General features: G+C 38.4%; 1 protein-coding gene across 3 annotated transcripts in view; it reads left to right on the top strand.

Annotated features, from left to right (window-relative positions):
• LOC100562947 (thyrotropin-releasing hormone receptor) overlaps nt 1–13,673 on the top strand; it is a 41,524-nt gene extending 27,851 nt beyond the window's left edge. For all 3 annotated transcript variants that reach the window (XM_003220637.4, XM_016993434.2, XM_062978899.1), the window contains one exon: nt 11,710–13,673. In XM_003220637.4, the coding sequence (XP_003220685.2) occupies nt 11,710–12,090 (381 nt within the window). In that variant the 3' untranslated portion in view covers nt 12,091–13,673. The remainder of the gene's footprint in view (nt 1–11,709) is intronic.
• Nucleotides 13,674–16,951: the final 3,278 nt, after the last annotated feature.

Below are 16,951 nucleotides of genomic sequence, written 5' to 3'. Positions count from 1 at the left end.
TATTTAAAATGTGCAATCATGTCACCCCTTAGTTTTATCTCCTTTAAACTGAACAAGTCCAGATCCTTCAACTTTTTAATATGTTTGTTTTCCATATGTCTCAGCATCCTTTTTACCATTTTCTGAACTTGCTCCAACTTGTCTATATCCTTCTGAAAACAGTGAAGCCAGAACGGCACACAGTACTCCAGATGAAGCCAGACCAGCACTTAATATTGTGAGACTGTGACGTTCCTCAGTTGGAAACTATGCTTCTATTAATGCAGGGTAAAATGGCATTCACCTTCTTTGCTGCAAGCATCACACTGCTGGCTCATACTGAATTTATGACAATAAATCTCAAGGTGCTTTTTGCACATAGTACCAATGAGCCATGCGTCCTTAGCCTATGTCTGTGCATTTGGTTCTAATGATCTAAATGTAGAATTTTTCATTTGCCTCTATTGAGGTTTTATTAATTTTATTGAAATTTGACTCATTTCTGCCCAATTTTGTAGTTAATGCAGGCTATTTTGATGTTCCAATCTTCCAATATATTAGCCTCCTGCCCTCTAGTTTTGTGTCATCTGCCCTCCATCCTGTCATCATTCTAAGTCATTGAAGAAAATGTTGACAAATCATAGAAAGAGAAAGAAGTTACAAGTTAACTTCTATGGTTGCTTGCCTGAAAATTAACATTCTACAGAATGAAGAAATGAAAGATGGACAATTTACACCTCTCAAGATTATATGTGACTGTAAGTCCCATTAGCCCTAGCAACATAGACAATGTAGTGCCAAAACATGGAGAGCCACACTTTTCAATGCCTTTGGCTACTTCAATATTTTAATGGGGAAAATGACTCACAATCTTGTATAAAATGAAGGAGTTGGGAGATTTAAAGGAGTTGGCCATTACCAGACAAAGCCATTATTAATGATATTATTATTAATGACCTTTCCTGTGCAGTGAAATCCCCAAGCCCCATATTTTTCTACCTCTTGGAAGCTGCAGTTGTCAATTTTGCATTTGACTGTTTGGAAAGTGAGAAAAAGTTGTGCAAATAATGAACCTGGGATCAATAACATTCCCAAAACCTCTGAATCTAAGTATGCAACTAATGCCCCAAAGCGGTGTAAATTATATTGAAGACTGGGGGCATAAGGAAATAAATACTCAGTGTCCATACAAATCAGCTTGTTTAATGATGGCTTCCCAGATGTTAAGTAACAATTCTCATCATCCCCAGTAAACATAGTTCATGGCCAAGGGCAATGAAGGTTATAGCCTAATAATAGCTGAAGACACAAGGTTGAGAAGGGCTGATCTAAATGGACAACAGCAACAATCTAATTTGAAAAGTGGAAGGGAAAGGCAGAACCAAATAATAAGGTTAACTGTGTTAATACAATATGATCTTTAAAACCTGTAGTGGCCAGACAGTTCTAATTTTACATCTCTTAACCTGAAGAGGAAACCCACAAATGGTCTTAATTAACGTCATTAGCAAGGGTTTAGAATTTCTATGCCAAGCTTTTAAAATGGGTTGAATAATGAAACAATAATGACTCAGTTTTTGTTTACCAGACATGATTGAAACTCCAGGGTCTGAAATCAATAGGATGCATTCAACTAAAAGCAGCGTGAATTCATGTAAATGACACAGAATCATGACATTAAGTAAACATTTCTAGAAATCATATATAACAAGTTGTGAACTATAAGGTATATTTAGTCTGGAGAAGGGAAAACTGGCATGAAGGCTGTCTTAAAATATTTGAGGGATTAAAAGAGAGAGAAAACAGACTTTCTGACAACCACCAAAGGCATGGCTAGATACTCTGGATGGGAGTGGAGGGAAAGCAGAGATCAGCTCAGTATTACGGGAAACTGCATAACAGCAAGAGCTGGATGAATGTAATGAAGCAGAATCAGGAAATCCAGAAGTGCTATAGTTGCAAGATTCTGGCCTAAAAAGCATAGACCATAATTTGGAAAAAGTTATCTTTTTGAGCTGTGTATATATTTGTCTTCAAGTCGCCTGTTGACTTTTGGTGACCTCACAAATTTTATAGGGATTTCTTAGACAAGGAATGCTTAGATTAGATGGTCTGCCTGTTTCTTTCTCTGAAATATAGCCTATAGCACCTGGTATTTGTTGGCAGTCTCCCATACAAGTACTAACCAGGGTTTGACCCTTCTTAGCTTCCAAGATCAGACTTTACCATTTTTAGTGTTACAATTCCTGTAATCTTCCAGCCATCATACTTACAAGCAGTAGTGAAAGGGATAAAGATGGGAGACAGATTTTCAATACATCAAGATTTGTAGGTATACGTGAATAATGGTGAAAGTGATCATCTAGTTTAGTGTATTGATATGGATACAGGCCCAGTAAAGTGTGGGAATAAAACAGGCAAAAGAACTCTACTTAACTGCTGGGATATCAAGTTGTGTTTTACTATATATACAATATGGCTGGTAACCATTGACTGGATCTACACTGCCATAAAATGCCATTTAAATATAGTTCAAACTGCACTATATGGCAGAGTAGTTCCAGCCATGATCTTTGTTCAAACCACTGCCAAGGTCTGGAGTTTATGGAGACATTATAAGGCTGGATATACAGATCCCAGGATCTGATCCCAGATTATTCGCTTTGAACTGAATTATATGAGTTTCTCTTTCTAGTCTGTCTTTATCCATGGACTGATGCTCAGAGATCCAAGACAGCATTCCACAAAGGTCAAAATATATTGCTATGAGTTTTTAGGCATTCCCATTTCCTATTTACACAGTGTTTTTGGTATCAACCAAATTGATGATTTAGTAGGATTCAACTTTAACTTGCTTTAAAAGGATATACTTTTTTGTTTCTAAAACTCACTTCTCATTGGTTACCATATGAAGGACCGAAATGAAAGACTTCCCTTCCAAGACCGAATGATTAATTACATCCGTTATTGTTTTTTTAAAAAGCAAATATATACTCCACTTTCCCCGCACTCCAAAAGACATCTTTTATTGAGGCTTTGGTGTCTGACTAACTGCTTAAATTTAATGAATTTGTTAAAAGCAGGTGATTAATTAACTTTACAAAGCATTTGACAGCCCGTGTAATTGCTGAAGGTGGAAATTGGAAGGGAAGCAAATACATCCCAATGAGTCGTCTATCGCTCCAATCTGTGTTTCACAACAATGAGTTATTCCAATTGGAGAAGCAGACTGGATCCAGCAGTTTTTCACAATGAGCCAGGACACAATGAGTCAGTGTTTGTGGTGTCCTTTCTATACTCCTATGCTACCTTTGATTGGGGATGGAAAACAATAACATTGGCAACTAATGAAAGTGGGGTGCATGCATCTCATCAGGTCTCTTGCAAAAAAGTGTGAAATTTCCTCAAGCCTTTGAGAAACACATGGTACATTTCAAAAAAATAAAAGGCACACAAAACCCATGTATATTTTAAAATACAGCTTGGCTGAATGTGCTTCATGAATCCATATGCAATGAGAAAGTTGTTTGAATTAGGCAAACAATACAAAAAATTGCCATTTGAAATGCATTTTACTCTGGAAAGAAAACAGGCCAAAAACCTACAATGGAGCATGTGGGACATAATGATCCACCCAGGTAGCTTATACATCTTCCTTCCTGAACCAAACCAGTGGTCAAGTATTGGTGGGCATTGCTGCAGCCTTTTACGAGCAAACAAAAGAGAGAAAGCGTAGAAGTGTAGCAGTTGAAACTTAAGGGATGAAGTAGCTCATCTGCAGCTGGCTGCAACTATAGCTAATACATATGTTGCCTAGTTGCCTTCTTTCTTCCAAAATCCATAGAGTGTCCTGATTGATGCACAAAAATGGGAGCAGGACTTAGAGAAATTGAGTGGGTCAGAGTTTAGAACTTGGAATCTTGAGTGGTATTAAAACCACACAAAACCAAGACACAGCATGCTGCTTGTAGCACTACCCATATGTTTTTCTTCCGGGGTCTCTTGTATGCAGTTCATAGCACCTTTGATGGAGAAGAAATCCTTAAATTATTATTTTTCATGGAGGTATCCAGTTCATGGTTCGAGTTATGAGGAGAGGTGGGTAAATAATAATAATCATAATAATAATCAGACCAAAGACAGTTCTACCAGAGCCTGAATCAAACAACAGACACAGTAACCATAAAGCCAGAGAAAACTGCAACAACGAAGTTCTGGAAAGAACTTTGGGAAAATAATAAGAACTACAACAAAAACACTGGGTGGATAAAGGAGTTTGAAGGAAAATTCTCACAGAACAAAATGGAACAGATGGAAATAACAACTGAAATGATCAGCAAACGATCTCAAAAAGTCAAAAACTGGACATCGCCTGGTAGTGATCAACTGCATGGATTTTGGCTCAAACATCTGATTAGTTTACATGGAAAAATGGCCCAACAGTTCAATAAGATGCTGCAGAAAGGAAGTATCAGTGAATGGCTAACAACTGGAAAAACATACCTGATACAAAAGGATCCAGCAAAAGCACCAGGAAACTACAGGCCAATAACATGTCTGCCCACTTTGTTTAAACTACTGACTGGCATCATAGCTGACAGAATTCAAGACTATCTTGAAGAAAAAAACATCTTGCCAGATGAACAGAAAGGCAACAAATGGAAAAGCAGGGGCACAAAAGACCAGTTATTGATTGATAAAATGATTCTGGAGAACTGTAAAAGCCGAAAAGCTAATCTTCACATGACATGGATTGACTACAAAAAGGCCTTTGACTCACTCCCACACAACTGGATCATCAAGTGCCTGGATGCCATCGGGATTTGTAAAAACGTTGGCACCTTTATTGAAAACATGATGGAGCATTGGAAAACTGAACTGTTCGTTGGAAATGAAAGCTATGGACTTGTCAACATCAGAAGAGGAATTTTCCAAGGAGATTCATTGTCCCCTCTGCTTTTCATTATTGCCATGATCCCTCTGTCAACAATCTTACAAAAAACAAATCTTGGCTATCAAACATCTAAGAAATCTCACAAAATTTCACATCTGATATACATGGATGACCTGAAGCTGTATGGGAAAATGGAAACTGAAATCCAGTCTCTGACCATCACTGTCCAAATTTTTAGTACTGATATCAGCATGGAATTTGGTTTGGACAAATGTTCAACAGTGGCATTGAAGAAGGGAAAAATCATTGAAAGTGAGGGCATAAATATGCCTAATGGCCAAACAATAAAGTGTCACCAGCCAGAGGCCTATAAATATCTGAGCATATTACAGCTGGACAACATCAAGCATGAACATGTGAAGACTGTGGTCAGTAAAGAATGCACACAAAGGGTCAGAAAAATTCTCTAAAGCAAGCTCAATGGAGGCAACACCATCAAGGCCATAAACACCTGGGCCATACCTGTCATAAGATATACTTCTGGCATTATAAATTGGACACAGGCGGAACTGGACAACTTGGACAGAAAAACAAGAAAACTCATGACCATTCATCATTCACTGCACCCTCACAGTGATGTTGACCGGCTATATCTGCCTAGAAGATCAGGGGGCAGAGGACTCTTACAAGTAAAACAAGCAGTCAAAGAAGAAGAACATGCCCTGGCAGAATATGTAAAGCAAAGTGAAGAACCTGCTTTGATTGAAGTCAAAAATCAGAAACTCCTCAAAGCACAGCAGACAAAAAACCAGTACAAGAAAACCGCACTACAAACTAGAGCTGACAGCTGGCACAACAAAACATTGTATGGAAAGTTCCTTGACAAAATTGAAGGAAAAGCTGATAAGAAGAAGACCTGGCTATGGCTCACGAATGGGACCCTGAAGAAGGAGACAGAAGTTCTGATCCTTGCAGCCCAGGAGCAAGCCATCAGAACAAATGCAATTAAGGCCAAAATTGAAAAATCAGCTGATGACCCAAAATGCAGACTGTGCAAGGAAACTGACGAAACCATTGATCATATCCTCAGCTGCTGTAAGAAAATCGCACAGACAGACTACAAACAGAGGCACAACTATCTAATTGCAATGGGTAGCAATAAGCAGAAGAGATTCTCTCTTTTCCATTGGTAGATTTTAAAGAAGTTTTCATCTTTTTTTTCCTGCCTTGAGATGGATCATGCCCTGGTTTTACTTCTCTAACACACTATCTTTGAAGATCTGCCTGGTCTTCTAGATCGACTGATTGACTGTTAAGATTTTTAACAATGATGGCTGGAGTTGAATAGGGTAGATAAGGGCAGCTACCTTTTTGCTCCTGCTTGCTCATCCTAAAAACCAGGAAAAGGTCTCTTCAGTATCTCATGAACATGTCAAAGGAAGCTTTTATTTCCCTCAGAAATCTGACCTTTTGCTGTTGCTTTTTGTGGTTGTTGTTCTGATCTATCCCTGGAGCTCTGTTTGTGGGAAGCTTCAGATGTGAGAGCGAAAGTCAGCAACTGAAGGCATGAACAAGGAGGCAAAGGAAAGGAAAGCCATCTCATTATTTCTTAAAATAACAGAACACACCTTTTAAACAATATATCAACTAAAAGACATTCAGGCAAGGAAGAGCAATCATCGAGCAGCAGATTAAATAGCTTTTCCACAGAATACTTGATGCTCATGGAACAAGGAAGCAAATTTTTATATAATGACTTTTGAGAAATGCTATCTGAGCACCCAGCCCAAATAATTTGAGATCCTACACTTTCATTTACCTACCTTATGTGCAATCCGGCTATTTAATTTAGGTGAGGAGAAATCTAAAGCTGCATAAAATGAAAATGTATATGACTAAATTAACATGGGATAGTTTCTCTTCCTCTCCTCCATATAAAAAAGATTGGTCTGGTCCAGTTCCTCCCTGAAATTTGTTGGCATTATGCTCATGTCTGAGAAAGGATGTATGAATGACATGATGTAAATTTAATTTATCTAGTCATGACAGTGATCTTGTAGTCCTGCTCATCACAATGAAGTCTGCCATTTCTTTAAAGAAGTCTTTGTCCTTTTAATTTACTTCTTATTTCTGCAGCTTGCCTCGCTGAACAAGCTTGGTGTTCTAACCTTAGATCCTCATTTTGATTCATTCTTCGCTGTCTTTGCACTCCAGTACAAATCCACTACAAAATAAATTATTCCTTGTTTCTCTTAAGGTCTTCATCTTGGCCATTCCGTTTTCTCTCTTAATCTCTCATTACAGTGGAAGCAACAGACCCAAGAACAAGGCTGCTTGAGTCTCATACAATACATCAAGTCACTTTTTCATAGCAAATAAGCAAGGTCAGAGAACAAAGAAATGTAATAATTTTGTGTAAATCCTTTTGATGCACTCACTTTATTGAGGTCACTGATCTCCACAGAGATATCTAAAGAACCCATCTCCCTCTTGCCTCTATGATTACATTTTTCAAAGCTTGGGAAGTTACTTTTTGAAGCCAAGTCTCCAAAATCCACCAGTCAGCATGGCCAGTGCTAACACACACCTAGGTGGAAACAAGTAGAAAGAACAGGACTATAGCAATCACTGGAGTTAGCTACTTGTTTGTACCTAGGTGTGTGTCAGACCTTGGTTAAAACACTCGCTCTTACCCTTAGATGACGGCAAACCCAATTCCTGCTGAACAAATCTTGAGAAGAAAATCCTATGACAGATTCATTTTGGGTTGCTATAACTTAGAAACAACTTGAAGGTACACAACAACAACAACAACAACAACAACAACAACAACAACAACAACAACAACAACAACAACAACCTACTACTGCTGTTACACTAATAAATCCATAGCAACATAAGAGGCTTTCTGAAGCTGATACCTTCTCTTTCTTGGGTTTAATTAGTCTGCTTAACTCACTTCATTAGATTCCAAAAATAATTTCCAAAGAGAAAGGAGCAATTAGATAAAAGTGTATTTCTTAGTGAAGCTTTGGAGAAAATGGGTATTTGAGGAAGAAACTGTTTAATTTGAAATAGTCCTAAATCAAATGTACTGATTTGAATTTATTGCTCCATCGCTTTGTGTATTTCTGTGCTCTTGTCAATGCACTCTTACTGGAAAGCAGTCAAAAGGTACATTTGGTAAGACTTTTAAAAGTTTTGTCTGAAGGTTTCTGACTACAGTGTTGAAATATCAAAGACTTCTGTCATTCACAGAGTAATAGGGATTTCCTTTTTTTTTTCTCCATAGGGATTCTTGTAGAACTTTCGCACAGAGCTTGTTTCTTGTGGAATGCATGCTCTTCCATATATTTGAAAAAATGATGGGAAAGCACATAGCAAATATAGTGGGATAACAAAAAATATGTGCCGTCCTCAGGGAGAGCAACAAAAGTGGAAACAAGTGGATCTCTATATACAATTGAAAAGGATACAGGCTGTTTCTCTTGTTCCCCATCCTAGTCTGCATTACCTTCACGTAACTTAAAATGGTCAAGAACAACTCAGGCAATAATTTCTGGAGCACTGAAAATTGTTTAAGAGACTTTTCTTTTGATTGTTCCACAACAATTATTTTCCCTGACATTTTGGAAAAATACAGAGACCTGTCAGCAGTAAAAGCAAGAAGAGCAGACACATCAAGGGCAACAGACCATGGGAAGCTGCTGAGTCTTATGAGTCCCTTCTAACTTTTAGGAAACTCTTCCCTGACTGTGTCTAAAAAGCTGTACTTGAACTACTTGAAGATATTGAAAGTTGGGGAATCCATTTATACAATTGTCAGTGTGTGCCCTAAAGGCATGATAGAATTGCTACCTCTTTCTGTTGCTGTAATTTGACGGCAGAACTATTTGACATAACTGAACTTCCTTAAACTCTTATAGATGTAAGGAAAACTCCATGTCATCAAAATGGAATTCTATCCTGTAGATCTTATGAAGTAGGAAATTGTTTCCAACTCAGAAGGAAAATATGTAGACGTTGCAAATACTTGAAAAGAAGGCTGATAAATGATGAGAGAAATTCTGTTTATTTTCATGAAGCCATTGCAATGAATGAATACTGGGCATAAAGTATTTCAAATTTGTCTTTTTAAAAAATTGAAGGCTTGAAAATATCTTTTTCACTGAACTCTTGTTTTAAGAGGAGGCAAAGCTTGGGAATTTATCTTTTAAAAGTAATTAAAATACAATTTTAATTGTCATTTTAAAGGTAATTTTTCACTTTTTCATCTGCTAGTTACTTTTTAAAATCTCAGTTATGCGGGGCATTGCCATGTGGTATGAAACACAAATCTTCTGTTCACATTCTTGTTGCTTCATCACCCACAGCATAAGTTGGTAAATAATGAGCCAACACTGAAACTATATGAGATTTCTTGTCCATCATTTAATGAAGCCATACCCCACAGACTAATAAAAGAAACTACAAAATTACAATTAAATTCCAGAAAAGAGTGACAACAGATTACATCTTTGGTTACAATATTAATGCAATAATTACAATTGCAATTAGAAAAAGTAAGTAATTGGCAGCTGAATTTGAAGACAGAATTACAAATAAGACAACTAGCTCTAACTAGTCTCTTTTAGCTAACAAAATGTGATTAAATAATATTTCAAAAGTATTACAAGTGAAATTACTTTACTGATGGCAACAGGCCCTATCATTGGCCCCTATTTAGGCAGTTACCAGAATCTAGCTTAGAAGGAAAGACATATCTTACGTTTGAATTAAGACTATCTAAAAACAAAGAAAAGAGATGAGAAGAAGGCTGCTCTCTTGGCTCACCCATCATCTGTGATGACACATAAAAATCACTTTTAAAATTCACAAAACATAATGTTCAGCATATGCTGCATCGTGGGATTTGGTTCCAAGGCACACTGTGGATACCTAAAATTGATGGATGCTCAAGTCCTACTTTATATGGCATTGTACAATTGAGTTTCTTATATAAAATAGCAAAATCAAGGGTTGCCTTTTGGATTTTTTTGGGGGGGGGAGAATTAACGTAGGTTGACACCTCAAGTGATCAAGGACTGTGCAATAAATGCATGGTTGGAGACTGAGGTGTCAACCTACATTAATTCTACAGTGTAGATGCACGCAAAGACATAGGATGACTTGTTAATGAAAATGTTTTCTAGTTACCTGAAAGTTGCCAATGACAGAGATGTTGCTACTAATGATGGCAATAATGATGGGTCTTTGATGCTCAGGATACTTTAATAAGGAGGAGTGAAAAAAAGAATTTGAGACTGCATGCATTCAAAAGAAACACAATTAACTTGAGTGAAAAGTTAATCAAAAGTGAGATACAATCCCACTGCAGAAAATTGACAATTGGCATTTAGCAAAAATGACAGTCATTGCGTTCTTCCAGCCAGCATGAAATCAGACAAATCACTTTAACCTCTTGGGCATAATTTGCAGTTTTGCTCTGGGTAGTTTAAAAAATTAATTAAGATTATTTCTGTCCCGCTTATTGGCATATTACAGATCCCCAAGGCAGTCCACAAGACTAAGGATATCAAATAATAAAGCAAAGGAAAAACATTGTAACAAAAATTAATAGAGAGTACAGTGTTCCCCCGCTACTTTGTGGTTTGCTTTTCGTGGACTTGCTGTTTCGTGGGGAAACGGGGATATATTTAAACATTATTTTAATTGTTATGTGACGTTTCTCCCCCCTGCAACCCTTCCCTATCAGCACCTGCTGGGCCCATCATGTTGCTCTGGCTGTTTCCCTGCAGCCAGGGAAGAAAGAACGCTGCTCCAGCCGGATGCGTGAGCGAGGGAGGGTGGGTGAGAGAGTGAAGGTCGGTGGTGGCAGCAAGAGCCTGGAAGAGGCAGTCAGGTCCGGCTTCTGCATCCGATCCAGCCGGGCCACGCCGGGAAAGTGGAGGACTCAGAAGAGGGGGCAGAGCGGAGCCAGAAGCCAGACAGCTGCCTCTTCCAGGCTCTTGCTGCCAGCACTGGTCTTCACTCTCTCACCCACCCTCCCTCACACTCATCCGGCTGGAGCAGCGTTCTTTCTTCCAGACCCATTGCCCATCAATGTACACCAGTATCCCGCAAACGGTCTGATCCTTCATGTGACTCAGTATATAAAGCATTGCCTTCAGATATGTGGACTTCAAATATCCCCCATTCCACACCATTGGTCATGGTGGATGATGCTTGGCAGATGATAGTCTCAATTCTATAAAGTTGATGGGAAAACATCCTCTGGCTTTCGTTGCTTTCTTTCCTCCTCCTTAGTTGTTGTTTTTCTATGCCTTCAAATCATTTCTGATTTATGGTGACCCTGGGGAGGAGAAGAGGATATATTTTAGGGCAATTGGTTGGTGGAGACCAGAACTTCTCGTCCGATTTGAAATGATTAGGATTGTTTTATGCACCCCAAACAGAAAAATACCTGATATATACAGAGACTTAAATTTGATTCTGCTTGGTATGTTATTTATTGTTATTGTGCACCTTCAAGTCATTTCTGACTTACGAAAACTCTAAAGCAAACATTTCAGAGTTTTCTTGACATAATTTGTTCAAATTGTCTTTTTTCTTGAGATTGAGAGAGCATGATTTGCCAAAGGTCAGCTGTTGGGTTGCCATGGCTGAGTACAGATTTGAACCCTGGTTTTCCTGTGTCCTAGTCCAACGTTCAAACAATTTCTAATAGTTAATTTAGGACATTTTTCTCTCTTTACCTTAGCCTTTTAAATGTATTTTCATATTGCTGAAGGAGATATTGATTAGATTGTTTTGTTTCTCTGCTTACAATCTTCAAGGTGACAAAGATGCTGGCTGTGGTGGTGATCCTCTTCGCCCTTTTGTGGATGCCGTACCGTACCTTGGTGGTAGTCAACTCCTTCATGGATCCTCCTTACCTGAACATCTGGTTCGTTCTCTTCTGTAGGCTCTGCATCTACCTGAACAGTGCCATTAATCCCATCATTTACAATGTGATGTCTCAGAAATTTAGAGCTGCCTTCAAAAAGCTGTGTAAATGTGAAAGTAAGAGAACTGAAAGTACCACTCAGTTCAGTGCCCCGGTCTTCTACAGTACCATGAAGGACTATTCTCATGACAGCTCAGAGCATGACATTACAGAACATGAAGATCTCAATGGTTACCCATCAGTGGCAAGGAAAAGTAAATCTTTGAAATAAACAAGTCATATAGTGGTTTTAGAAATAAATTGAGAACATGCTGTATTTCTAATGTTACCCTCTGACCATCTGGACCCAATATTTGAATGTGTCTAACTGGATTTCTTTAACATTAAATTAGCTTCAATGATGGTAAAGATTTTATTTCATGTTGTAGTAGGGGATGAGTAACTGCTGGGACTTAGAGGGTAATATAGCAGCTCTCAGAAGATCTTACAAGGCTGCAACCATCAGAAAAATATCAGATTTTGCCTTTGAACATCCTCTAGGGATCAGGTGGTATATTTTACCACAGTTTTGCTTAGGAGAGACAACTTTTTAAGCAGGAAATGACCCTTAAAAAAAAAAAGATCTCTGCTGGCTTTAAAATAGTCTAGAGGTAACAAATGACACAATTTTCCCTATGCCTCAAGGAAAATTGGACAAAGACTCCTTTTTCCTTCATTCCTTTTCTTTTCTTCCTTCCTTCTGCCTTTCATCCTCTGGAGCCATGAAGCAGCCCTGTAGGTGCTTGCAACTTACCCACAATGGAATTTCCTCTCAGCCACATAAATAACCCTCTTCAAGTGTTCACCTCTTCCATGATCACAATCATGAGGGGTAGAGAATATGGCAGCCCTTGCTTGGCTCCACCTCCTCCATTACAGTCTTGTTAGCTGGGCATCACTGTTCCCTATGCCAGGAGACAAATACCATCTTTGGGACAAATATTTAAGAATATTATTTCCACCACATATCTTCTTCAGAACACACTGAAAGTGTTATTTTTGGGCCATGTCTTCCAGAATTTCCCAGCCAATTTGCAAGCCTTTTGGGCAGAGCTCTCTCTTTGTTTTTCTACCAGAGAATTATGTTAGCTGGAGATCGCACCAGTGTTCAACCTGGACCCTTCTGAATGCAAAGCACATGCTCTTCTCCTGAGCTATGGCCATTCCTAGTGGGCTTTGTTGTGAACATGAGAAACTATCCAAATTAGTGCCATCAGTCTGGGATGCATAATAATGACATGTAGCTACCTTAATGAATGATATGGATAATACATCCTAACTCACGATTCAAGTACTGACCCAGATGACAATGTGGGACACACCACAAACATGGCTTAAATAGCTCCATGGCAAAAGTAAAGATGCTCCCTGACAGCTTTCAAGATTAGTTTGACTACTGTCTTCATTGTTGTTTGCTGAATTGCAATTTGAATCATGTTATGACTCCCCGCTGTGAACTACCTGGGGAATACACTCTGTGTTGCTTCTGTCCTGCTGTGCGTTGTTTGGTGTTGCTGTGTCTCCAGGGTTGCAATTGACTGCTAGTCTTTTTGTATGGGCAACTACACCATGGGTGGTTAAATTGTCTCCATGATACATATCTTGTAATTAGCTTGTAAATATTTGCAATTGGTGTGGATTTAGTGTATGCCTGTATGCACAGATTGCCTCTTATTGCAATGATGGCAGTAACATGAACTTTGACAGAGCTGTATTAAAGTGAAGCATGCTTCTTATTTGCAAAATGTTGCTACTTCTTGATTATATTTGTATCCTGACTTTCTGTAAAGAAACTAAATATAGCATGCAGAGCTATCACCTTCCAATCTTTTTAATTTCCACAAAATCGAGTGAAGTAGGTACAGCTACAGCAGAGTCATCGTCTCAAATCCTAACTAATATGACTCATGGGATCCCTCCACTTAGGTTGTTGTCATCTTTGGTAGTCAAAAGAGAGAGTGAGAACTGGGGAAATTCAGCATTGTGAATCCTGGCATTACCACACAATTGACAACCAAGAACAAGGACTTGTAGTGTTATTGTCCAGGACTTTTTCATTAACAGAGGCTATGGCATCATCTGCCACCCCCTTTGGACCTCTTTGAATCATTGGAATTTAGCTGCAATTGCCACAACAATTGGAGTCGAAATAGATTTTTCTAGCAATGATATATTATTGTGAGCTGTTAGTGTAAAAATCCAAAGTATTTTTGGATAGCTTTAGACCTGTTCCTGGTAGCAATGAAAAGTTCTAGAAATTGTTTTGGAACAACACAAGTACCTTCACCTTTGCAGTCTCTGTGGGGTGTGTTGCCATACAGACTGTCCTGTTGAGCGCCTGAGGGTCACATTTGCCATTACTCCTCTGCTGATGACAACACTATTTCTGTGTAAGGAAAGAATGGTGTCTCAACAGTAAGCACTCTGAAAAAGTCTGGGGTGACTTCTGTTTTCTCTTATTGTTAATCAAACTATGACCCAGCAGCAAAAGCAGAATTTGTAATTTTATTCAGAGGAAACAACTTGGCTGAAAAACACTGATGCCTTACGGATAACAGATGGCTTTTTAGAGAGGGAATTGTAAGAATTAAAATATCCTTGAACAAAAAGAATATATAATTTTCTCCCAGGAATCTTCTTAGGTGTGCATTTGAGGGGAGAATTTTAAATGAGAATGAGAAGAAAAATAGAAAAAAATAGTATTTGCAATTCCCATTTATATAGGAACATCTGTCATGGTTCAGGATGTTTGGGAATGATTTGTGTTAGTGCCATTTTCTGGACTTGTTTTCTATTTCCCTCAAATATTGGAGAAAGCAAAGGAAGTCACTAATGCAGGAGTAAAAAGAGAAAGAGAAATCCACAGCCAAGTGTAGACAACTTGTGTCTTTGCCCACATGTATCGATGAACCATAACTATCCTCATCCCTCACCCCTGGCTATACTGGCTGAGCCTAAGAGGAGTTGGAATTCAACAATATCTAGAAAACCATAGGATCACTATCAAATAATAATGAAATTTCACTTTCAGTTATTGGCAGCTGGATTAATTTTCTTCCCTAAAAGATGTTCACTCAGCCTTTGTTTATAGGCATGTTTCTTTTTAGATCTCCAAAGATGGAGATGTCACCATGCTTCAAGGCAATCTATTCCATTGTTAAACTGCTTTTATGGTTGAAAACAACAACTTTCTAAACTTTTGAGGAATCTCTTTCCCTATAATTTGAATCCATTGGTGTTCTGGTCTCTGGAGCATCAGCAGACAATCTTGCCCCATTTTCTATGCAGCATCCCTTCCAATACTTTAATATAGCCAGCTACCATTTCACCTCTTAGTCTTCTCTAGGCTAAATAGCCACAGTTACTTAAATTATTCCTCATAAGTCTTGGTTTCCAGATATTTGGTCATCTTGGCCACTGTCCTATGTGTCTGGTTTTTGCTGGTGGAACAGATTGTTTTTAAAAGGAATTAACCCGGTTTGTCCTCAATAGACAAAAATATCACACTATTTGCAATATGATCTCTGATTCGCTAGGATGGCCAATCCTTAAGTTTTCACCAGGGGAAAAATTCAACCAAAACAGAAGCATACAGCACACATATACTTCCTTCTTGTAGGCCATCGTGAATTCTGTGCTGGGAGAAATACAGGATGCATGTTAACAACAACAAAAAACACCCATACCTCACCCCCATGTGTGCTGTTCTTCAGTCAGCATGAAAGAGATTCAGAAAGCAATAGGAGAGAGAGCAGTGGTGAAAACAACTAGAAAATGTGCATTTTCAGTCAATAAGTTGGGAGAAGAATAATTCAGAGATACATATCCTGTATTTTCACAAACATATACACCATATTGCAAGAGATGAACAGACCTGCTCGTATGAGTGTGAGGGCATTCCTGCTCTAGCTCAAGCCAGGAGAATGACAGCATGATGAACAATTTCTATTCCAAAGGCAAGACATGGGGTCAAGTTAACTGCATCAAACATCATTCATGCATACTTCTAGCATGCTAGCTACTATGATTAAGGAGCATTAGCATCAATATGAGATATAAACTACATTTTTCTTATAATAATCTTATTAGAGACAGGAAAGCTTTCTAAGGCTGAATCTACACTGCCATATAATGCAGCTTCAGAATGTAGATTAACTGCATTGAACTGGATGAAATCTGCATTCTGAAACTGCATTATAGATCTAGCCTAAGCTATGCTAGTACAGGAAAAGGACCAAGTCAGTTTGACAGTATGTCCATGGGGATATGTTCCTTGACTTTGGGTGGATATGCGAAACCAAAGATAATAGTGAGCCCTATTGAAACAAAGGACTTCTGGCCCAAGAATGCCATAGTCATGCTGAGGAACCTAGAAAATGCCAAAGTATGACATATTTTGTCAGATGCAGATAAATGAAACCATGGATGTTGGTTCCATATATATCGGGGTCATACAGTACTTTTGGAGCAGTGAAAGAGTAAAAAAAAAAAAGGAGGTTGAGAGAAGAGGTGGAGTGATCGCTAAAAATATCAGTCTAAGAAAGGTTAGATGGATAAGACATAAGAGGGTTTTAGATCACTGAAACATTCAACCTTTTCACTGATGCTCTCTCTAAGACACATTTAAGCTTTTAAACACCAAGAATTTCCAACAGATTAAACATCCAGCCTGCAGTACAGAGAGACATGAGGTGTGTGTGTATAGGAGGGAGCAAAGAGTATAGTAGGGAGAAGGTCAAATGCACAGCAGGTGTACATCAAACATGCTGGAAATCTGCATTACGCAGAGGTAAGCTTGAGAAATAGATGCCATTCTGTTTTGAGCAAAAAAGCAAACCAGAAACAGCTGTTTAAATAAGACAATATGTAGAGCACACCAAACCCATTTCATTTTTTAAAATGTTGCATATTAAAATCTAGGGGATGCTTCTTTTCTTATGACAGCTGATGGCTGTCTGGAGAAGCAAACAGAGGGGTTAGTGGTGTGTGAAGAGTTCAGTTTGCCAAGTTTTATTTGTGGGTTTTGTGAACCTACAATTGCCAAATTCTCCTGAGAATTCTCACTTTCATTAATAGTTACGAATACCTACGAA

This window comes from Anolis carolinensis, chromosome 4, assembly GCF_035594765.1.
Source record: "Anolis carolinensis isolate JA03-04 chromosome 4, rAnoCar3.1.pri, whole genome shotgun sequence".
In the NCBI taxonomy this organism is placed as follows: Eukaryota; Metazoa; Chordata; class Lepidosauria; order Squamata; family Dactyloidae; genus Anolis; species Anolis carolinensis.
The sequence above is the reverse complement of the archived record's forward strand: the minus strand, read 5'-3'. Positions and strand labels throughout refer to the sequence as shown.